General features: G+C 41.1%; 1 protein-coding gene and 1 long non-coding RNA gene across 2 annotated transcripts in view; one reads left to right on the forward strand and one right to left on the reverse strand.

Annotated features, from left to right (window-relative positions):
* Positions 1 to 25,278, reverse strand: part of ppp1r37 (protein phosphatase 1, regulatory subunit 37) — a 58,347-nt gene that overhangs the window by 23,100 nt on the left and 9,969 nt on the right. The window contains exon 2 of the mRNA XM_033630873.2: positions 11,727 to 11,824. Coding sequence (XP_033486764.2) covers positions 11,727 to 11,824 — 98 coding nt within the window. The remainder of the gene's footprint in view (positions 1 to 11,726; positions 11,825 to 25,278) is intronic.
* On the forward strand, positions 286 to 24,880 carry LOC144462744 (uncharacterized). The gene is made up of 2 exons (XR_013490962.1): positions 286 to 645; positions 22,799 to 24,880. It is a non-coding gene; the product is annotated as an uncharacterized LOC144462744 (long non-coding RNA).

Here is a 25,278-nt window from a genome sequence, read left to right on the forward strand (position 1 = left end):
TCAATAAATTAGTTCTGGAGATAAAACACAGGTCTTGTGTGAACTAAGATAAACCTTTGCTGCAAAGTAAAAGCATCTGCAGGACACGTTCAGCTATCATACCTCTGGTGTGTTCCTGCTACATAGGTGTGTGCCACTGTGCCTTTGAGTTCTGGTACCATTGGTAAGGTACTCTGCAAAGTACTGAATGTGAATACTGAGCAAGACCCAGCGATGGCAACTTTGATGCACTGTATTAGATAAAGAAGGGCTCTGCCATTCCTGATAACATTGTTACAGTGTGAATCTTTGCAGCAAGCTGTAGTGTGACCGTTCAAGCCTTTATGGCACAGATTTCCATGCGACAGCAACACAAGGTAAAAGATGTTGGTTTATCTTAAAGGCCATTGTAGGGCCTGTGGTCTGCAGCTTATCATCTCGGGGCCCTAAAACACCACGCCTACAGACAACAGACTATGTCTGGCCGTCAGTGAGCAACTGTCTTTCTAGTTTTTGCGGTGTGTCGTATATTGTTGGCACTGGTTGGCCTTTTTGGCGTTGGAGAGGGTGGAGCCCGTTAGTGAATTTAATCACTCAGATTGGCAGTGAGCAAACAAACAACAAGAGTCAAGAAGGCAGTGGATCAAAACAAAGTTGCTATATTAGGTAGGTTTACTTGTAGTCATTGAGCTCTTTAGCAGAAACTGTTGTATTGTCTGCTAGCGCACAGTAAGTATCATTTGATCTTTTAACATCTGGTTGTGTTGTTAATGTGCTAATGGGCTAGCATCTTGAATCTGTCCCGTTGGTCTGGTTACCCTTTTTTGAATTGCGAATCAAGACTACCACTGCCTGCTGGTGTGGTGAGTTATTTCTTTTTACATAGGCACAGAACGTAGTGCTAGTTCATTACTGGCTTTAGTTTTTGTAGAGTGTTCAGTACAACGTTTTGGTTGAGGCACAGATGACCTGTGGTGACACAATAGTCGGCCTTCAGTTGTCACTAGTTATTTGATGTCAGTTTGGTGTGTCTGGGCGTCAACGGCTCCCAGCAGCTGTTTCTGCTAGTGCTATACCTCCCCCTGCAATATCTAAAATAGATCCACTGACCAAATGGTGCAATGTACAGTACAGGCCAAAAGTTTGGACACACCTTCTCATTCAATGCGTTTTCTTTATTTTCATGACTATTTACATTGTAGATTCTCACTGAAGGCATCAAAACTATGAATGAACACATGTGGAGTTATGTACTTAACAAAAAAAGGTGAAATAACTGAAAACATGATTTATATTCTAGTTTCTTCAAAATAGCCACCCTTTGCTCTGATTACTGCTTTGCACACTGTTGGCATTCTCTCCATGAGCTTCAAGAGGTAGTCACCTGAAATGGTTTCCACTTCACAGGTGTGCCTTATCAGGGTTAATTAGTAGAATTTCTTGCTTTATCAATGAGGTTGGGATCATCAGTTGTGTTGTGCAGAAGTCAGGTTAATACACAGCCGACAGTCCTATTGGACAACTGTTAAAATTCATATTATGGCAAGAACCAATCAGCTAACTAAAGAAAAACGAGTGGCCATCATTACTTTAAGAAATGAAGGTCAGTCAGTCTGGAAAATTGCAAAAACTTTAAATGTGTCCCCAAGTGGAGTCGCAAAAACCATCAAGCGCTACAACGAAACTGGCACACATGAGGACCGACCCAGGAAAGGAAGACCAAGAGTCGCCTCTGCTTCTGAGGATAAGTTCACCCGAGTCACCAGCCTCAGAAATCGCAAGTTAACAGCAGCTCAGATCAGAGACCAGATGAATGCCACACAGAGTTCTAGCAGCAGACCCATCTCTAGAACAACTGTTAAGAGGAGACTGCGCCAATCAGGCCTTCATGGTCAAATAGCTGCTAGGAAACCACTGCTAAGGAGAGGCAACAAGCAGAAGAGATTTGTTTGGGCCAAGAAACACAAGGAATGGACATTAGACCAGTGGAAATCTGTGCTTTGGTCTGATGAGTCCAAATTTGACATCTTTGGTTCCAACCGCCGTGTCTTTGTGAGACGCAGAAAAGGTGAACGGATGGATTCCACATGCCTGGTTCCCACTGTGAAGCATGGAGGAGGAGGTGTGATGGTGTGGGGGTGTTTTGCTGGTGACACTGTTGGGGATTTATTCAAAATTGAAGGCACACTGAACCAGCATGGCTACCACAGCATCCTGCAGCGACATGCCATCCCATCCGGTTTGCGTTTAGTTGGACGATCATTTATTTTTCAACAGGACAATGACCCCAAACACACCTCCAGGCTGTGTAAGGGCTATTTGACCAAGAAGGAGAGTGATGGAGTGCTGCGGCAGATGACCTGGCCTCCACAGTCACCGGACCTGAACCCAATCGAGATGGTTTGGGGTGAGCTGGACCGCAGAGTGAAGGCAAAGGGGCCAACAAGTGCTAAACACCTCTGGGAACTCCTTCAAGACTGTTGGAAAACCATTTCAGGTGACTACCTCTTGAAGCTCATGGAGAGAATGCCAAGAGTGTGCAAAGCAGTAATCAGAGCAAAGGGTGGCTATTTTGAAGAAACTAGAATATAAATCATGTTTTCAGTTATTTCACCTTTTTTTGTTAAGTACATAACTCCACATGTGTTCATTCATAGTTTTGATGCCTTCAGTGAGAATCTACAATGTAAATAGTCATGAAAATAAAGAAAACGCATTGAATGAGAAGGTGTGTCCAAACTTTTGGCCTGTACTGTATGTCCATATATACATTGTATTTCCTGGAACTGCTTCACAATAAAAGCCTCCCTTCAGCTCTCTGGTGGAAAAACTGAAGCTGCAGCAGGAAATATTTGGTGTGCATCAGCAGTAACTTAACACAGCTCCAGTACAGCTGTAAAATAGGGCTTGTATAACAGATGTGCAAGAGTAAGACTAAATTACAAACCACAGAAATTCCGGTAGAAGCTACAAAACTAGTTGAATACAGTGAAAGTTTTAAAAACATCACTATTTTAGTCAGCAGTAGAAACAACATGTGTTCATTTTTTTGTGCAGATCTGACTAACCCAGGCCAAAGCAAATGTGGCCTGCGCGTGCCTTGATTATGTTCAACATCATTCTTAAAACCTGAGCATGTACAGTCTGTGTGTGTGTGTGTTGAAGTTGGCTATATCCTTTATCCTGTGATGCAATCTGACATCAGAGCATCACAGATCAAAAGGTGGAAAGATGTTTAACCTCCTGCCCTGGTGCAACACCCAACCACCCACGCAAACATAAAAACATACAGAGTGCTGCCCTCAAAACTATGTACCCGCAAATCCCTCTCTCTAGTTGACTGCCCAGCCCATTCAGCATGAACTCACTAACCTCTGCCCTCGTGCCGCACTGCCGTCACTTATCTCTGTGTGTGTCTGAACATACTGATGATGGTTTAGTTGTACGGAGGGTTCATGGCCTCCTGCATGACTCAACAGGTCCCAAAAACATTACAATGTTATGTGACAAATGCCACATCTGAAATACTGTATTGTCATTCTATCAGCAGGAAACACTGTGACACTAAAGAACACACTGTGGCAGTTATGGAGATGATTCAGCTGGAAAACTGGCTGAGTCATTCGCTTTATTCGCATTATATAAAAAATCATAACTGAAAAATGTTCAACAGTATGTTGTCAGTATGTTCTGTTAAATGTGGTTTAATTAAAAACTTCTGGATGCTCGTCATTATCCAGATGTGGTTGAATATGTAAACACAACCAGAGACACATTTTGGGCAATTTAACAGCAAGACAATCTTCACTTACAATTAAATGAGGCACCTGTCAGTGGGAATGATTTTATCAGTGTAAATACCTCCCTGACAGAGCTGCCAGGACCCAAAATAGTGTATGACGCATAGTGTGCCTCTGCACGAGTGGTGGTATGGGTGTGTGTTTGTGTGCGTCTGTGTGTTGTGGGTGGACTACATCAAGCTACTGATTCTCTCTCTGATCTTGTTCATTACATTCTGTGGTAACTCCTGCTGTAATGTGCCTCTATTACCCCTTTTCCACCAGAGTAAAGCGCATATATGCAGGTTTTTGAGACAGTAAATCCTGATAAACATAGCCCACTCCTTTCAAAACACAGAAAGGCAGATGGGTATGCCTTTCTGTGTTTTTTTAATTCTGGTTTGGCATGTTCGATGTCACAAATGCACCGGAAAACAAGCACGGGGTCTAGTGAAAATATTATTATTTTTATTATTATTTTTTAAAATATCTCTTACTTATTTAGTCTCTTTTTCAAACTTGGTGCCTACTTATTATGAATAACGTTTGAGCTCTGCTTGCACAAAGATGGATTAAATCAGTGGCTGACAAGACAAAGAGTTGCAAAAGTTAGTGACGGTTTGTCGGAAAAGGGGCAAAAATTGGGGTGTCCACCGGCATGTCATGTTTCCCTCGCTGCTGATCGGAGTTAAAGCCGATAAATACGTGACAACTGCAGAGTCATTTATCCCGGGAATAAATGCTGATTGCAACCTTTCCCACTGAAGATGAAACCCAGATGTTAGTTGGGTTTTTTGTGCAGTGGGAAAGGGGCTCAAGTTATGAACTGTACAGCCAAAGGACCTTCTGCAAAACTAATTTTGCATTGGCCTACAGTCAATCAAAGAAATATGACATCTGGGGGTCATGTAGGAATGGACCGGTGGGGATGCATGAGAGAACCTTCCTGTGACCTTATTGCTAAGTCCAAATCCATCGGCTGGATATTCCAAAATGCACGGCCCATGAATATGCATCTTTCAGAGGACGTGACAACAACAGGATGAATCTGCACCTTCTCCCTAAATGAGACAGTCTGGCATCACAGAAACCAAAATGGAGCATTCACAAGGTCCTTGGCAATGTTAAAAAACAGTTTGACATTTTGGGAAATTTGCTTTTTCACTTTCCTGCCAAGAGTTAGATAAGAAGATTGATACCACATTCATGTCTGTCCTGAGCTATCCTGGCTTTGTCTGAGTATCAAGCTACCAGCACGTCTAAAGCTCACAAAATAACACGTTTTATATCATTTCTTTCAACTGTACAAAGCCAAACTGTTAAACATCTTTGTGCTAAGCAAACCAAACCAGTTGCTGGCTCTAGCCTGATACCTTCTGTATGGACATGAGCATGGTATTGATCCTGTCATCTGACTCCCAGTCAGAGAGCAAAACTTCTGCTTAACATGCAACAAATTCAATAAACTACTTTTTTTGCAAGCTGCCTTTGGAAATGCTTCATCAGTTTGTTGACATATTTGCTCCACAAGACTTCAAAGGGTCCAGCCACTGAATTTGGGATGCTGCCTGCATAAATTGCACTCCTAATAAGAATGATAAGATGTCTGTGCTTAAATGACATAATAGAAGTAGATGTCTGTGCAGCATGTGGGTGTTGCCAAGTATTAAAGTGATGATGTACATGTGACGTGTACCAAAAGATTCTATCCTTTATTTTACATCAATTTACAGTGTTCTCCCTCCAAAATAAAACAACCTTTTACCCGATGTGCTGAGCCATTCGAGGTAGAGCAAGTTTCTGCATATTCAGAGAAATTAGCTGTGCACATGGGCTGCGTGTGAGACATTGCATAATAGGGAAACCACTTGTCACTAAGGGAATTGCTGCTGCAGAAATGTGACACAAGGCTACCAAGTGTTCAGGTCTCAAGGTTCTGTTGGGAGTTACTGCGAAGGAGGCATTCAACATACAGCTTCTAAATAGTGTTCCTTATAAAACACACAACTTGCCAGAAATGTATACAACCTGTAGGGCCGCTGGCAAGCTGCCACGTGTACAGTGCAGTTGGACTTAATAAAGAAAGCATTTAGAGTGAAAACACTGTAAAAGGCTGTGCTCGTCTTGCAACCCCCTCCCTCACTGGTCAGCCATTTGGTCCTACAGGCTTGTTTATGTGGCTGGTTACTGCAAGGATGACTAAGCAGAAATGAGAGGGGGCGGTAGTGGACCAAAAGACCACAGTGGCAGAAGGGGATGGAGAGAAGCCAGACATGAGTAATCATAAAAAAGCAGAATATAAAGGAGGAAAGGAGAAGAAAGGGTGGGACACCACACCACTGTGATGACCATCTCAGGTCAGTTAAGTCCCAGTGGAAATGTACCCAGACTGCATGACTAAATGAAGCTCACAGCAGCAGCTTAGCACAGTGATGTGCATTTCCACAAGTAGCTGAGATGTTAACCCAGCTTCTTTCTCTCAGCTGACCAGGCGTGCTGGGATTTCTTTGCAGAGTCTCTCGAATCACAAACGTGTTTACACGAGGGGCTCGCTTTGCTTCAACATCATCATTCACACATGGAGACACACCTGTAGGTACAAATGTGCAAAGCTCCAGTGGAGAGGCCCAGTTAAGGGCTTCTATGAGGGTGTGCTGCAGCGAGTGTGCGACAGAACAAACAGGAGAAAGTGCTAATGTGGCCCTGCTGCGAATGTTAGCACTGCCAACTCCTCCGCCTGACTTGAAGGGAATGAGTTTGGTGACAGTATGTTCCCCCACAGATACAAGCAGACTGAAGCAGACAGGCACATGTATGTTTGCATATACACAGAGTATCAGAGATATCACATCAACATAAAATCCCAAATAATGACTGGGATATATTTTTACTTAAACAAAAGCGAGCTCCAGCCCTTTTTAGACAGAGGCTCTAATTTCTAAGAGGCCTTTATTCTTTTGATACAGTGAAATACAAACCTATTAGTTTATTACGTTTTATCATATTGCCAGCAGTAATTCCAACTCTATGACAGTGTACCTGGGAGTGTTGCCCCCTTAGGGCTCTGGAAATACTGTCAGTCTGTGGTAAAAGCTGACATTACATGCTCGGTTTTATTGTTTAGACGCAGGACAAATGCTGCTCCCTCTGGCCACAAAGAAACAAGAAACCAGAAACCTGCTCCCATTGCTTCATGAAAACTCTGCAAAACGGCCTCTTTACTCTGATCTATCTACTATATGTTTACCCATTTTTACCAACAAATTTCCATAACTTCTCCATGCTTTTAAGCCAAATTTTACATTCATATATTCTCTGAAATGTCTGTGTAGAACGTCACATGAAAAATAATTTACCTGTCCATTTCTTAAATAAGGAGCCAGTCCAAAAGTATGTATACCAGTACTATGAGAACTTGTGCATGCAAATGAAGCTATCTGGCTGTTGGGGAAAGTCTGACCTGCAAAAGCTGGCTTGTGTCTTGACACTACTTGTGAGAATAACGTCAGAGAGAATTAGCCACCCTTAGTGCCAATTGTGCCTATGCAGTTAGAGCTATGTTTCTGGACAAGGCATCCAAAATGGTCCCTTATTGATGGTGGATGAGCGGGAAATGCTGCAGCTGGCAGTGGATGGTCACATTGGTCATCGCAGTAAACGCCGTTAATGGGAGTTCATTCAGCAGCAGCTTGGTGCTAAACATTAGCTACTTCCATGTTCTAAACGTCCAATGTTTAACTACTAAGTCCACACTTTCCATGTCTTGTGTCCTGATATTTCAGAAAAACCATGTCTTATACTTGTTCAGGTGAAATCAGACATTCCTGGCATTAGGCAAATTTACATCTCGACTGAGTAAAAGCTGCATCTCAGGTCTGATGTTAGCTACGCAGAGAACAACATAATGTTAAATGACGTGACTGATCTGCCCAAACATTTACACCATACATACAGTATATAAACTCTAATATACAGATGTTTGTGAAGCAGATTTCATGACTTTTCCAAAGTTTTCTGAGTTTATTTTTCCTTCAAAACTTATCCAGGCCTGGAAATGGCTATTTTCAAATTCCATGACTTTTCCAGGTTTTTCACAATCTGGAAATCCATCAGTAAAAAAAAAAAGAAAAAAAAAAAAAAAACATTTTTTTTTCTTCCTTTACCTCTGGAGGCACAGCCCGGAGTTTTTCGACTAACAGAAGTGCAGGAGCCTCGGCGATCGCTCACGCCCTTCACTTCCGGCGGTGCCCCCAGGGAACCGCCGTGTTGTTTACAAATACTTCGGGTAGAAAACCAGCAGAGTTTAGCTATATATCAATCACATTTTTCACGTCACTATATCACCGTGTAGACGAATCTGATGTTTGCTAAGTCTGTAAACACAATGATTGAACAAACGTTACTATTTCTGTGTGTTTTGTAATTAACATGGTTATCGTAGATTAGCTGGGCTAACCGTTAGCTGTTAACGTTAGCCATTAGCGGTGTCTGTAATAACCACAGACTGTATAAAAATAAGGTAATAACTCAATAAACGGTCCGTGAATAAAATATTTTTCCAGCGGATATCTTAGTTACAACATGATTGAGCTAGCAAAGCAGTTTTGTGTTGCTATGCGTGGTATTTATTCAGTTATGGGAAATCACGATGTCTAGAAAGCATCAGTGGCTGCAGCTGACAGGGACAGTTAGCAAAGCTAACATCAGGATGTCATCTGTTAAAAGCCTCCTGTTGTCGGATACGACATGAAACTACTCCAGTTTGCTCAATCATGTTATAACTCAGACATCCGCTGGAAAAAATATTTTTTTCACGCTGATGAGACGGCGTTTTGGGTGGAACGGTCGCTATGGACGCGGAGCTTGCTGTGTCTGTAGGTACACATTTCCTGGGGACACCTGCACGTCTCGGCCACGCTCCCTCCATTGTGATTGGCTAAAGCACAGCATCGTTCAAACTCAAAGCCCCGCCCTCCCCCCCTCTGTAGTCGTCTTTCAAACAGGGCTGCCGACAGATTCTACAATGTCAATTGCAGAATCTGTCTTGAAAGATTAGGTTTTTCATGACTGGTCAAACCTTGATGCATATGCTGTCCTCTAATATCAGGATACCAACATCATTAAAACTGGGTGATAAACAGACAGTGTTTCACTTCTGCTTGAGAAGGAGGTTAAAAAGGCCTTTATGATTTTCTCTGCCCATTCATTCGCATTCCCCTTTGTGACAAAACACGTCTCTCATTCAGTAGAAAAAACTAAGAATAAGAAAACATCTGAACATATTGAAAATCGCACCACAGACCAAGCACATGCAGTGATTCACATACAAAGGCACGAGGTTGTCAGAAATATAAAAACAAACAGCCCCGAGGCTTCCCCCACTGGATTTGAAGAACTGCTTATGCAGAGGGATTATGAGACACATGACTGTGCTGGCAAACCCACAAGAGAAGGCAGGAAAAAAAAAAGACACGGAACACTCGTCTGCCTGTTGGGAGTAACAACCACACTTGCTAAAAAAGGAAAAAGGCCCACCTCTACTGGATACGATCATAGCACTTGTCCAGAGTCATGCCATAGTGCATCATGCCATGCCCTCAAACCACATTAATAGGTTTTTGAAGTGTTCTCCTCAACAGAAGAAAAAGGTTTAGGATGTAATTCTTGGAACTTAATTTTGTTCTACCTCACGAACAGGAACCTTCACAATTACAAACGTTTGGGTGGAGCTACCAGGACTTCCTAACTGTTCCCAGCCAACTTGTCCAGCTCCTGTGCAGCCTCCACTAGACTAGTTTCTAATATGTTGTATAGCCTTGTGATATATGTAGTTATTGTACCCCAGCAGTTTTGAACTTGAACAGCATATACACTCCCACACTCTTGTTACAGCCTCTGTCGGCTCTTGAATCAAGAGGAAGCAATACTGCCACAACAATCTACAGCCAAGTTATCAGTCAGGGCACTTGATGTGAGCAGCTCACCACTGTCTCTCTAGCACCGTCAAAACAAGCTAAGTGTTTATTCTCTGTATTGACTTTTGTATTGTGAGACTGGGGCACTACCTGGGGGCTAGGTCAGGCTCAATTTACAGAAAATGTACACCCACACTCACAGAAACGTGTTTCATTTTGGAAAGACTAAGGGCAGAGGTGTTGCTTCAAATGTTCTAATTTCTTCGTTTACAGACAAATAGCTTGACATGTTAAAAACTTTATGTTTCATGATGATAGAACATATTTTCTTTATTAAATCACTACACTAACTATATAGACCTGTTCTTATGAATGTTGTAATGTATGGCCAAACAGACCTAATCACAATGTTCATTTAAAATAACTTTTGGGTGGAAAACCCCTGCGTCACGTACATGAAATGAAACGGCACTGAGCAAATGCTGCCTCAACTGGTTAGTTTTTAGTGTTTAAAAAAAGTGAAAATAAACATTAGGTTAAGTGTACACTATATTTAGAATATTTTCACTGATTTACCCTGGCGTCAGACAGCCCTTCGAGAGGGAACTAAAGCTGTTATCTCCAAGCCACCTGACTCCACTGATAAGACAAGACTTTTTTTTTCACAAAACAAGGAAGTTGCTGGTCATTGCTGCCTCGATTGGTTAGTGTGTAAGGTAAAGCAGTGAAAATATTCCAAATGTAGCGTACACTTAAACTGATATTGATTTTTTAGGTGGATCCTTTTAGGTGGTTTTGCTGCAGCCATTGTCCACAGCAGTAAATTGCCTAGATTTCGTGCCTGAAGATTTGGTTTATCAAAGACGCTAGCAAGGCAACACAGTACACAAAATAAATGTGCAAAAACATCAGACAGTTCGGACCACCCTGTTTGACTATATATCTTCAAATGCTACAATTAGGGCTGAAAATAAAAACAGAAATAAACAAGTTTGCTGATTTCAGATATCTGTGCAACTGAAATCAACTGCCAGTTGCCTACTGGGAAACGAGGGTTACTGCTAGCAACATCATGGTGATTCAGTCTATTGAGATTTTTACATGTTGAGGCGACATCTAACAATAATTATGTTTATCAATTAATTTGTAAATACATTTCTTGAATCACTGTCTGACCGCTTCATCTATAAAATGCCTGAAAATGCACATCAAATTTCTAAAGCCCAAGTTGATGTGTTCAAATTACTTGTTACTTGCTGACCACCAGTCCAAAATCCACATAACACACACTATAAAAAAAATTACAAAATGTAAAAATTTGAGGAACAAAGTTTTTGTCATTTCTGCTAAACAATTTGCTTTTGTCTTTTTCTGAGTGGGAAGCTGTTGAGGGATCCTGTCCTTGTGACTGGTGTATCAGCAGACCTGCGGAAGTTAGCAAAAACGTTTGACTACATTATTCTCTCCTGTTGAAGCTTCCGACATCAAAAAGCAGCGGCTGGCAGCTACATGACAGCAGCGTTTGCAGTGACAAGGGCTGCAGGATGGGGGGATAGGCCACATCAAATTGGAGTGAAAAGGGGTAAAAAGCAGGAGCTCAGCAGGCTCTGGGTTGTGATGGCTTTCCACTCTGCCAAGGGATTTAAGAGGAGATTATGACGTCGCACTAGAGGTGGCAAATAATGTAATATCAAGTAGAAACAGCCCTTCTCATTCATCACCTTTTCTCTGACATTGTTGTCAGCATTTCCCCATGGGGAAGATGAATATTTTCCTTTCTCAACAGCAGACATATCGAGCTACAAAACAGCCGAAACAATACAAGAGAGAGAAAAGGACAAAAAGTAGTAAAAGAGCCTACATTCAGTTGCCAGTTTATTAGGTATACCTTGCTAAAACTAATGCAGTCTAATACAGCAGTACTGCATTAATCCAACCTTCATGAAGATTATACTGTTTTGTGCTGAAACTGTTTAAGAGAGCTGTTGGTGAGTGTTTGTGTGATGGTGCTGATATGTCTGTTATCTGTGTTTAGTGTAAAGTTCAGTCTCACCTGTATCTGTTTGAGCACTTTGGGTATGGGTTTACAGTTGAGTTTCTGACAGGCTTGTTTGTAGGAAGAGAGGATTTCCTCTACCGTCACATTCTGAGCTGTAAAAAAAAAAAAAAACAAAAAAAAAAAAAACAGAAAATGAAGAAGGTTAGGAAAGCTTTCAATGCTTTGTTTCTTTGAGGAAACAACACACGCTCACACACACACACACGAGAATCAGACTGAGTGGGAAAAACGGCACCAGGTATGTTCCAATGATAATGTTTTTCCCTGTATCCTTTGATATTGTCTATCTATTATATATATATATATATATATATATATATATATATATATATATATATATACAGTACAGGCCAAAAGTTTGGACACACCTTCTCATTCAATGCGTTTTCTTTATTTTCATGACTATTTACATTGTAGATTCTCACTGAAGGCATCAAAACTATGAATGAACACATGTGGAGTTATGTACTTAACAAAAAAAGGTGAAATAACTGAAAACATGTTTTATATTCTAGTTTCTTCAAAATAGCCACCCTTTGCTCTGATTACTGCTTTGCACACTCTTGGCATTCTCTCCATGAGCTTCAAGAGGTAGTCACCTGAAATGGTTTTCCAACAGTCTTGAAGGAGTTCCCAGAGGTGTTTAGCACTTGTTGGCCCCTTTGCCTTCACTCTGCGGTCCAGCTCACCCCAAACCATCTCGATTGGGTTCAGGTCCGGTGACTGTGGAGGCCAGGTCATCTGCCGCAGCACTCCATCACTCTCCTTCTTGGTCAAATAGCCCTTACACAGCCTGGAGGTGTGTTTGGGGTCATTGTCCTGTTGAAAAATAAATGATCGTCCAACTTAACACAAACCGGATGGGATGGCATGTCGCTGCAGGATGCTGTGGTAGCCATGCTGGTTCAGTGTACCTTCAATTTTGAATAAATCCCCAACAGTGTCACCAGCAAAACACCCCCACACCATCACACCTCCTCCTCCATGCTTCACAGTGGGAACCAGGCATGTGGAATCCATCCGTTCACCTTTTCTGCGTCTCACAAAGACACGGCGGTTGGAACCAAAGATGTCAAATTTGGACTCATCAGACCAAAGCACAGATTTCCACTGGTCTAATGTCCATTCCTTGTGTTTCTTGGCCCAAACAAATCTCTTCTGCTTGTTGCCTCTCCTTAGCAGTGGTTTCCTAGCAGCTATTTGACCATGAAGGCCTGATTGGCGCAGTCTCCTCTTAACAGTTGTTCTAGAGATGGGTCTGCTGCTAGAACTCTGTGTGGCATTCATCTGGTCTCTGATCTGAGCTGCTGTTAACTTGCCATTTCTGAGGCTGGTGACTCGGATGAACTTATCCTCAGAAGCAGAGGTGACTCTTGGTCTTCCTTTCCTGGGTCGGTCCTCATGTGTGCCAGTTTCGTTGTAGCGCTTGATGGTTTTTGCGACTCCACTTGGGGACACATTTAAAGTTTTTGCAATTTTCCGGACTGACTGACCTTCATTTCTTAAAGTAATGATGGCCACTCGTTTTTCTTTAGTTAGCTGATTGGTTCTTGCCATAATATGAATTTTAACAGTTGTCCAATAGGGCTGTCGGCTGTGTATTAACCTGACTTCTGCACAACACAACTGATGGTCCCAACCCCATTGATAAAGCAAGAAATTCCACTAATTAACCCTGATAAGGCACACCTGTGAAGTGGAAACCATTTCAGGTGACTACCTCTTGAAGCTCATGGAGAGAATGCCAAGAGTGTGCAAAGCAGTAATCAGAGCAAAGGGTGGCTATTTTGAAGAAACTAGAATATAAAACATGTTTTCAGTTATTTGACCTTTTTTTGTTAAGTACATAACTCTACATGTGTTCATTCATAGTTTTGATGCCTTCAGTGAGAATCTACAATGTAAATAGTCATGAAAATAAAGAAAACGCATTGAATGAGACGGTGTGTCCAAACTTTTGGCCTGTACTGTATATATATATATATATATATATATATATATATATATATATATATATATAGTATATTAGAGCTGCACAGCGCCCACTTATATGCATTAAAGCTAGTAATCCAATTAAACTACATTAGACAGTTTAACTATATGACAGCTTTCTTTTGATGGTTTCTGACAATACTTTGTAGGATATGTCGGGAAGGATGGGACAGGATTTAGACAGCTTTTCTTCATCTCCAGCAACACTGAAATTTAAACACACCACAGTTGTGATATGACCCTGAAATTCATGCAAAGTATTTTCAGTCCAAAGCGGCTCTGCTCATATGGCTCATATGCTTATTTATTTTGTGTGCTCTGCAGTTGTAAGTGCAACAAATTTTAACGGTAATGTTCTGACAATAAACAAAGCATATGAAATGGACTGGGCTTCAGCAGGATCTGCCCTGATGCCAATTCTGCTTGACAGCTATGAGTCTTACAAATATAAACATCATTAATTACAGGGCTGGAATACACTTCTTTAAAAAAATGTGAACTGTTTCTGCCTTGGGGAGCACTCTCTTGAAACAGAGGATCAGAAATTGTAACCCCCTTTAAGAGCTCCCCTACTTAAGTCAGCAAAAAGAAGGTATTGTTCTTGGTGTGTGTGTGGGTCAGCCGCTGCTGCCTTCCCAGACTGTTGCGGGGGCTAACTCCAGTCAGATGACTGGGCAACATTCAAACCCACTGTTCTGGCTGAAAGACTCTGCTGAGAAATAAAGTGAGGCACTTGGGGAAACAAAGATAGAGAAAATAATGACAGAAACAAAGAGGAAAGACGGAAAAACAGTGCAGGTATGAAATGATTCAGAAAGGTCAGGACATAAAATTAGATTAATACAAATGGACTTATTTTAGACTGTGTATACAGACAAATCAACACATTCAGATTTGGGAGTAAATGCTGATACACACAGAAACTGTCCATATGCTTCTACTGTACTAACACTACTGTACACACTGGGCTGTGTGTGAATCTGACTTTCTGCTGCAGTCAGCATTTTGATTTCTCTCGTCAAGGTGACAATTTGCCCCCTTCCCTTTTCAGTCACCTCCATCTCCTCTCCCCTTTGTCTCCAACAGCGTCCTCCATTATTTTAACACAAGTTCAACACCCCCATCTGTAAAAGGTGGTGGCAGAGCAGACTGGACTAACCAGCATTACTGGAATGTACAGATAGTAATAATAATACAAACTCTGTCATGTGGAAAAAAAGGTTTAGCTGAAGTGTTATGCTTTTTTCAACATTATTTTATCTTTTAATGCCTGAATCGATATAATTGAAATTCAATTGCTTAATTTTAGACAATTTATTGTTGTAATCTAAGAGAAATGTGATGCCAGTACTATTTAAAAAAGCAAACAAAGCCGGAGTGAGAAAGCAGAAAATGGCAGACAGTCTGAGGGCAGACTGCAACATGAATTAAGCAAATGTAAACCCCAGCACCGGGGGTCTGAACCTGGACCGCCCCGACTCCCTGCTGGATCAGCAAACTTTCTTTTTTGGGCATTTTTGCCTTTTATAGATAGGACAGTTAAGTGTGAAGGGGGGAGAGAGAGGGGTAATGACATGCAGCAAAGGGCCACACTAGGCTGGAGTCGAACCCAGGCCGCTGCGGCAATAGCTCTGTACATGGGGTGCCTGCTCTATCCACTAAGCCACTGACACCCCGGATCAGCAAAATTTCTGTTGCTGCCATTACACAGGTTAGACCCTTTGCTGCTGTGGCCGCTAGCCCACTGTGACCCCAGTGCAGGGGTTTGCACAGGCTGAACTTGAGTTATTAAAAGAGGAGAGCACCAACAGTGGATTTTTATAGTCTGAAACAATGATACCTTAGAGCAGGAAAAAGCCAATAGGTGATGAACTGGTCAATATTGTTGTTATATTTATATTTAGAAATATGCCTCATGATAGTCTCTAGATATGTATGGTTCAACTATACATAGTATTATCATAGTATTGATTAAGTAGATAGACATATTGTCCTAGCCCATGTCTTTCTACACAAATAGTTTCAGCATATAGATTTGGATGGTTGAGTCTGTATGTCTACATGTTTGTACAAGCACAGGTCAGACTGAACAACCTGCTGATGAGACAAAGACGCAGTTCAAAAACCGGCATGAGCAGCCATGCAAGTCTGACCAAATGTGTTATTCACCGTCTCAATGAAACGAACAAACCTCAGACCACAGCTGAAAATACTACAAGAGACGATACTGCGGTAAATCTAAGGTAATGGTGGCGTGTGTGTGTGTGTGTGTGTGTGTGAAACTTAATTAAAGGGAGAGTTAGAGCCACATAAATACAATAAGAACAGCCACAACACATCTTTTGCTTGTTTGAGACCAAATGGCCACTCAAATGGAAACCAGTCGAGTTCTGCAGCAGGAGCTGGTACAAACTGAATGAACACACATAAAAACTCACTAAAGCTGGTCAGATGAGGATATGCGTACTGCTCTCTCTCTGTGTAGAAAAAAACTGAAAAAATGCATACCCACTCTGCATCAGATTTATAAAAGGCACATATTGACGTTTCTCTTTCTCAACTTTCAAACATTGTGAAATTGTAATGTTAATGTTAATGAATTGCTGTGGTGGTTTTGAGATAATACTCAACAACATTCATACCAGCTGCCTGGGTTTTGTTGGAAACTAATGCAGTTACTGTGTCCGAAAAATCAGTTGTAATTAAGTACCGTTCAATTAATCCGAATTTGTGCTTTATCTGCAAGAAGTATGCAGCCACAGAGCTGTGCATTTAACTTATATGTCTCTGTTCTGCCAGTGAGTGAGTGTGCAGTCTTGTAAATTTGTACAGCACAGTGTGTGCGTTCCAGTGAACACTGTGTCCTTGGAAAAGTGTTATTGTGCAGAGTCGCTGTGAAGCAAGTGTGTGTGTAAACACTTCCTGAGGGAAGGGCGGGGGGCGGAGGTGGGGAGCGCTGCATGCTTACTACACAGTATTTTAACACATTGCTCATTAATTAGAGAGGGAGAAGAGGAGGTAAGAGAGACGGAGGCTAAATAAAAATAGGACATGGTCTATATGGTCTAATCTATCACTACTGTGCTCAGACGCAAAAAAAAAACAGTGTAAGGAGGCTTAAACTGAAACCTCAGCAAAAAATATACTATAAGCACATGAGTGGGAAAAAAGGAAACCAGTAACAGAGAGCAACTCAGGAGTCAAATGCTTGGTGGTAAATAGAAGATGTGGGCTTCAGCCCTGCAGGATCATTAAGAGCTGAGCTACAGCTGTTGCCTGCATTTCAGCTTGCTTTGTCTTTGTTTTATTGCACTCCCTCCAGTGCTGCTGGTACATGTATGGAGGAGGGAGTGGCGATGAGGAGGTACGCAGAGCAAGGAGAGAGGGAGGGGAAACGACTGCTCCAAACAACATCTTCGAAAACCGGATTAAGAGGAAGTAGAGGTGAAGTCTGATCACAGCGATTATGCAAAGAATCACCAAATCCACCTCTTCCCATGAGAGAAAAGACATTTAACTACCAAAATAAACCACTGGTCACTGGATATATCACAGCAAATCAGTTTAGGAGCTGACTTCAGCTGCAAATCCTCTCACTTTCATAAATCCAATTTGCCCCGACCATCCCTTCGATAGACAAACCTGCTCTTCATGTGGCACCAAGGGAAGAGAGCATAAAGGGAAGGGCAGTTGCTTTATAAACACCTTCCGCTGAGATTAGAGGCATGATGAGGATATAGACAAATGAGTGAAGGGAACTTATCCATCTCTGCTCTGACTCGGTGAATCTGCTTAATGCCACAAACAAGCAGCACACTCCTTTTCCTCTTGTTATTGTTGTTGGCTGACATCCACAGTGCAACGACACACACACTAAATCACTTGCTGCTTCCATCACTGAGCTAGTGAGCAAAATGAAAAAAGAAGCACTGCTACAACAGCATCTAGCTTGCTGAGTCAGATCAACAGAGGTAAATTAAGCACTGTGGACTTTATGGTTAAGAATGATGATGAGTTTTTGACCTTGATCTTGCTGGTGCAGATTTAGCCTTTCGTGGAGCAGACAATTTAAATGGTGGAATCAACAGCAAGCTGGAGTTTAGTCACTCAAACACAATGTCAGAAAAATAATATTAATATACTAAAATTGCCTGCTAACTAGTGATTTAAACAATCAATGACAAAGGAAAGCAACAAATTCTCACATTTAAGAAACTGTTTGCTTGGAAAGTTAATGACTGAAACAATTTATCGATTATTAGAATAGTTAACGATTAATTTTATTACCAACGACTAATCAATTAATCAACAAACCGCTTCAGCTCTAGTCCTCACATACATTTCATGATATAGATGGGGTTAAAGGTCGTCAAAAGCAAATCAATGCAATCAAATGCCGCTGGTTCTTCATAACAGGGGATCTGGAAATCAATTTGGTATAATCTAGTTTGTTGTGTAATGCCCCTCTGAACGTATACTGCATTATGAATATACCGAATGTAGGAAACCAGATTTATCCTTCCGAAGTTCCTCCGTAAACTGTGTCTGTTTCAGCTCTACCCTAACAAATGAAGGCTCTGTTGCATCTGTGCTCCAGTACACAGCCAGTCAGAGTGGTATCTTGGGGCGAAGAAAAACTGCAGGCAACAAGGGAGGTATACCTGCCATAAATTATAAATCCATTACTTAGGCTGAACAACCGGCAGAGCTGCAACAAGTACAGACACATACGGCGAGAGGCGAGAGCTGTACTTACTGTACAGTTGTTTTTACAGTTAGGCATTGAATGAAGGCAGATATTCAGTCACCTGAAACCGGCTGCTTCACTTCCACACCTTAATTACACTAAAGCTATAAAGCACAAGGTGAGGTCAAGGTTTCAAGTGAAAAATGAACATGTCATTTTAATTCTGCTATGGCAGGCATCAGTAACTTCAAACAGCATACCTGAGGTTTGAGTTGATCTCTGTATGAAAACTTACACTACAATATTTAACTTAAACTACAGTAGTATCACTGTATTCATTAATTTCACCACTAAACAGATCCACGTTTGAGCTGAGCAACAAACTTTTTGGTCAAAACACACCTTAACTTGTAAACAGGGTGCAAAATTAACTTTTTTTGTCCACAGGCCAAATGGCTAGTGAATACTTAAACAGCCACTCAATAGATTACCTTTTTTTTTTTGGACTGGTGAGTGAAGCAAATCTACCCGCCACTTTTATATTTTAGAAGAATAGAGAATACAAGAATAGTAGATGGTGCTAATTTTGTACTCTGCTTCTAAAGACCCTGTTAAAATTCGGTCAATGTTGGGCCGTCAGTGATTGTCTGTAGCCCTAGTCTTTGTGGCATGCCCCACACCGTTGGCCCTAGTCAGCCCTTGTTGTTTTTTTTCCAGCCAGTTACGCATGTTGAATCGGCACTGGAGATGGCCAAGCCTGTTGTCGAATGTAATTACTCTGATTGGCAATTCAGCTTGGCACACGAGAAGAGAAACAGAAGTGAGAAAAGCAAACAAAGGGCTAAAGTCAAGCGGGAGTGAGATCAAAACAAACTTGGTACATTTGGGAAGATTATTTTTCTTTATATGAAACGTTTAGTGATCGTTTGTGTTATTGTTCACTTTTCGTCGTATGATAAATATGCTTTGTTCTTTCTACACTGGATTGTGTAGTCAATATGCTAACCTCCTAACCAGCATCAAGATGGTCTTCTGCTTTACCTTTTTGAATGACTAATACAGACTACCGCCGTCTGTCTTCATGGAGAGTTATTTCCTCTCATGCAGGTGCAGAACATACATGCTGGTTGGTCATCAGATGTAGTCTTTGAAGTGTGTTCATGGGCAACGTTTTGGCCGAAACACAGGCAGGGTGATGCGATGCAACAGTTGGCTTTTGTCGCCACTAGTTCTTTGATTTCGGTTTGGTTTGTCTGGGCCTTAACAGAGATGGGTTGCCATCACAATTCTGTGATTTTTCTTTGTTTACAAAAGGATGTGAATTTGTCTAATGAAAACATAACTACTTGATGAATGTAAAACAAAACAGAGGTAATGAGCTGTGAACTAATTTAATAAGTTGCTCATTTTAAATTACTTTCAATAATGCTACCAATGCTTCATGTCAACTCACTCAAGTGAAACAAGCACCCTTTACACCTTGCATTAAAATGCATTTTTTGGGAGATCAGATTGTAATTGGGGTAAAGGGGTAAATGCATCGAAAATGCAGTTGGGATGTATTGTGATCCAATTGGCCAAACAACCTCCAGTGGTGGTCAGGGATGCACTGTGACCACATTGAACTCAACTGCAATTTCAAGCCACATACAACAATTATGTGGGCTGGAACACATCATCACGTGCAACTGTTAAAACCAGTGAGGTAGTAACTTGTTTGCGAACTAAGCTACTGGCAGGAGAGATTATGGATATTCAAAACACTGCTGGATGGAGACAAGATGAGACCAAGTGTCTGCTTTCAATTTGGTCTGATAGAGGTATATGAGTAAAGCTTGGCAACTCATATTGCAACCAAGCTATTTATGAGGCAACTAGGCAAATGGTAGAGAACACCTACAACTGGTCCTGGGCAGGGCAATCTGATCTCAATGAAATGCCCAATATGGACACTGGACACATATTAATACCAGGTGTAATTGTCATCAGGTTAAATCATATCGAGATACAATCTGGATACAACACACATTTTACTGGGGGTCATAGTGTCATTTCTATTTAATTTTTAATTTATGCTGCCCAACAAGTCTCTAGCCATGTAAGTATGGAACAACTCATCTAAAAAGATGCACCATCATTAAATGCAACAGCTAAAAATATAAGACTTCTCCTTTGTAGGTGCACAGCATCATAACACTATTGCAGTCAAAGCCTCTACTGCCGCCCACAGAAGGTCAGAACAGATCAACCCACAGAGTGCCCAGAGTGGGAGCGTGGGCTTCAGCACCAGACTCAGTTTGTGATAGTCTTACTGGGACAGATGAGTGAACTGGTGTATGAATGCTCCCTAAACTGTCACCATCACTATAAAAGGCTGGATATGAGATATGACTCATAACCTTTTATTTCTTGCTCCATTGTAAATATTTACACTTTTTCAGAGAGGCTTTCTTTGAAGGAAGAGCAAGAAGCTGCTCATTATAAAATAAACCGATATAAACAGATCACTGAAAACTGTGTGTATAATGGCTTATTAAAAAAGAAAAAAGGGTTTGGGGTTGGACTGAAAAGAGTGTAAAGAGTTTCTGGAAACACAAATTTACACCTGGGCAGTTTTTACAAAAGCAGCATGACTATCAGATTGCTAGTTCTGGAAAGTTACAAAGAAAGTGAGTAACACAGACACCTCCCCTTCTCCGAACTTTTGAAAGGAGCCTTCCACTGCTTTTAGCTTTTAGAAAAACACCAAAGAACACAGAGCATGTAAGGGCCCCAACTATTTTCTTATGAAGTTCTTTGGAAGTATTTGATGTTGCAGCCAAACCTTTAGGGCCTGTAAAAACATGTGATTAGTGTCTTCTAAGGTGCTGAACAAGAGCTATTAAAAGAGCTAGCACCTATCCTACCCAGAAGCTGCTGTAATATGAAGACACTGAATAGGGATGGGATGATTTTTATCAAGGATCGAAATAAAAAACACTCAGCAGCACTTGACGAGATTGGGCTCTACATTAACCTTAAGCAAAACAAGTAAACTGTTTGGGCTAGTGGAATCCCTCATGCATTTGTCCAACTGAGCCAGCAAAAAATAAATGTTATCTGAAAACAAACCGGGTACTGTATCGCTGAAGTGGAGCTTTTCCAACTAGGCTCTGCACTCTGCGTACGTCTGTCTCACCACCAAGTGTTGAACAGGACCAATGAGAAAAATCTGACATAGTGGCCACTATAAAAGCTAAATCTGGGGTCACCGATGACATATCATGATTGACGTTTAATATCTCTGGAGCGTGCAAGAGACTTCCTTTCATTTGCCCAGGCGCTAACGATAGCCAGCATTTTTTCCGACGAGGGCTCCAGTGCAATCCCATCCCTTTCAGAGGATTCGTAATTCTGCCTTGAACTGTGGTGTCTTTAGAGACTTAAAATAACCCCACAATGATAAATCTGACACTGAATGACTTCTGCACTAATTTATCCATTTTCCTGTGTTGAAAACAGTTATTGTTGTTGTTGGCCGTCCCCACTAGCCATCCTCGATGAGTCTGTGGACCAATCAGAGGCTGTGTGGCAGATGCGCAATGGAAAAACAAGTGACCATCTCAGATAAAAGAAAATAAAAAAGCTTAATGTTGAGCTCTGAAGAGACTGCTGGGAAACCAACAGTGAAAAAGACTTGTTTTTCACTTAAAAGGATGTTCACTGAAAAAGACGCATGTCCTCTCTGTGATGCAATATACATATTTGTTAAGGTTAAATGATTCCAGTATGTTTTAGCACCATTTTAAGGGGTGTAATAGTATTTTAATGATTACTGGGATAATATTATGAACTGCTATTACTCTGGCCAGGATAACTGTGACATGAAATTTTCATATTGTCCCATGCCTCATGCTAGACAACCATCATCTACACATAAAATCATCCAATGCCAGAGCTTGCTCCACATTTGAACAAAAATATTTATCATTTTCAGAGGTGATGTTTACTGCACTCACGGATAACTAGTTGTTGAGAAGGCATTCCAGTGAAGTCTGACCCAATTTTCACACGTCACAGTCTGTTTATCCTCCTCAGCCTAACCATCTTTACGCCTTCATTACTCTTATATTTGTCTAGTTGACAAGAAACAAAGAGCAGACACAAAGTCTACAGGTGATGCACCTTCTCCCCTCACTCAAATAACATAGAGGAAACAAGCAAAGGCAAGTGTTTGCATGTCTGCAGAGGAAGACTATTTGCAGAGACAGACAGACAGACTTGGCACAAAGAGAGCGTTCCACTGAAAATGTACAACTTGCATAATGTCTTGATTTTCTTCCGTTTACACTCGACTGCACAGTCTGGTTTCGCTGGTTAAGAATGATACAACATACTCTGACTGCAGAGAGCTCAAGGAAAACTCTGGCAGGGACTGAAAATGTGGTGAAGACTGTACCAGCCTCAGCCAAGCTACTGCGGATAAACACCTGACCTGCTGTCTGCACACATCTGGAGCCACATGGACAGCAGGGGTTCCAGCACATAATAACGCCAAGTTTCGTAACAACAAACTAAGAGAGAGGACTGTGGTCGGGAAAGGTAGTCAGCCTGTTGACTGACCTAGTTTATACTTGGACAATTGTTATGTAGCAGCTAATACTACCTGACGACAACTGACAACCAATCCTGTAGGAGGATTAGCACACTGAGAGGAGGGGAGCGCTAAATGATTTAAGTCAAGATGAATGAAAAATGCCCTTTTAACCCTTTTAGTTCACATCCCCAGCATATTGTGCACCTATTTCACAATATATGACAAACATTTAATCAAAATCCATGTTATTTCCTGTCAAACAAAATATGACGTCAACAATCACATCAAATTCCTCCAAACATAATATCCCGCCTGCCTACCCTTTTTGCACTCAGAAATACGTCACGATACTGTAGCTAGGTACTCTCGAAATGCTGTTTCATCCTGACTTTAAATCTTAGACTGTGTGAGGTCTCTGACATGACATTTATCTGTAATGAAAGGTTAAGACAGGGAAACCAGTGTTGACAGGTTCATGCTTCAAGAGGAAATTATTCCCAGCTAGTTGTTCAAAAAAGGTGCTATAATCGAGAAGATTGGACACAGAGCACTCAGCAACACATGGAGGCCAGGTGTTCAATAATCCACTGTGCTTCAGCTCAAGTGTTTTGCAACATACTTGGCACTGGATGTGATTTGTTGTCCTGTTGACTGAATCCATTCCAGTCTGAGGGTGGGCTGCACAGCCAGTCGGTTCGGTATGGTGCCGCTTGCACACTGTTTTTGTCAGAGGAAAATCTTGCATATTTAAAATGTCATGCTTAATTATTGGTTTGACATTCAAAATCAGCTCAGTTCATCTTCCAGAGGGTTTCAAAAAGGTTTCATAAGCATAAAGGGTCATCAACACCAAGAATGATAACTATATTGATAACTATAAATATATCTAATTTTTTTTGGAGTCCACACCAAAACTATAATGACAACCACAGTGGTGAACAATTTTGTTGGGATCACTTCAGAGCGAATTGATGAACAATAAAAACTGAAAACTAGGGATGGGTAACAAAACCCAGTATTAAACAAGCCCTGGGGCTAGATTATTAAAAGCTGTGCTGCTGATAAACTCCAACGTTACCAGTTCTTTTATCTATGCTTTTTAACATTTTGGTGTAATTTATTATCATGCTGCATCCTCTCCTCTGCTCTGTGTCAGGGCTGACCTCCACACATAAACAAACACAGAGTGAAGTCAGCGAACAGCAGAGCAGAGAGGCCATAGTGGAGACGAACTGAAGATAACTCAGAGATTGCTCACGTTCAAGTAACTATATTATTTACTCTAAGAACGATATAATCTTAGTGAGTAAAAGCTCATACTTTATCAATACACCTGCTCAACAAGTATAAACATAGAAAGTGATATTTCTATCTGCTCTGTCCACAGTCTCCCATCAGCCGCATTTAACATTATGTTTTACACAAGCACAGCTCCCTACCTAACAACAAGCTCATCTTACTGTTTAGCTTAGTTTGACTCCTATCTTAAAATTTACCAGCGGTACATGCAGGTAGTGAATCACATGAACAGCAGAGAGAGAAGCACAGAGTACAGAGGAATGATGATGAATGATTTCTTTGTTCATCATTCTTTCTATCTTCTAACTATTTTAGAAATATGATTATTGTTTTAACACTTAGATTTGTTTCCAGTGAGATATAATTACATTTATATGGCAACTCTGCTGTTGTAAATGTTACTGTTGCTGCTCTAGAAACATATGTTGTATTTAGAATATTCTGTTCTAATCCTGCTCTGACTTTATTCATTTTTAAAACTGTATAATCTTTGAAAAGCCATTATACAGCCGTGAATGAGTCTCAATAAAAAACGTACTGATAAAGAGTACCTATAATAGTAGTATCGATAAAATCCTGACAATACCCATCCCCTCTGACACAATCAATCAAAATCCATCTGAATTTACAGGGCGTCACGTTCAACATGGCACACAACATTGTGGAGAGACTCATCATTGAGGTTCAGTAAAACAGCGCAGCCCTGGGGCGTCGGTGGAGCAGTGAATAGTGCCGGCGCCCCATGTACAGGCGACCGCTGCAGCGAGGCCAGCATAATGTTCAGTTTTTGTTTCAACTGTTTTAGAGAGGTGTTGACTCAAGTTTATGGTCATAATAGAGGCTGTACTCGGTGGTGTTGCTGACCTGTTTTGCATCATACTGACAGGTGTTTGTGTTATTTCACCTACTGTCAATGACATGAATTAGAAGGACAAAAAAATAAATTAATAAATTAAATTATAAAAAACAAATAGAAACACCTGTTAGTAGAT

This window comes from Epinephelus lanceolatus, chromosome 4 (genome assembly GCF_041903045.1).
Source record: "Epinephelus lanceolatus isolate andai-2023 chromosome 4, ASM4190304v1, whole genome shotgun sequence".
Classification (NCBI taxonomy): domain Eukaryota; kingdom Metazoa; phylum Chordata; class Actinopteri; order Perciformes; family Serranidae; genus Epinephelus; species Epinephelus lanceolatus.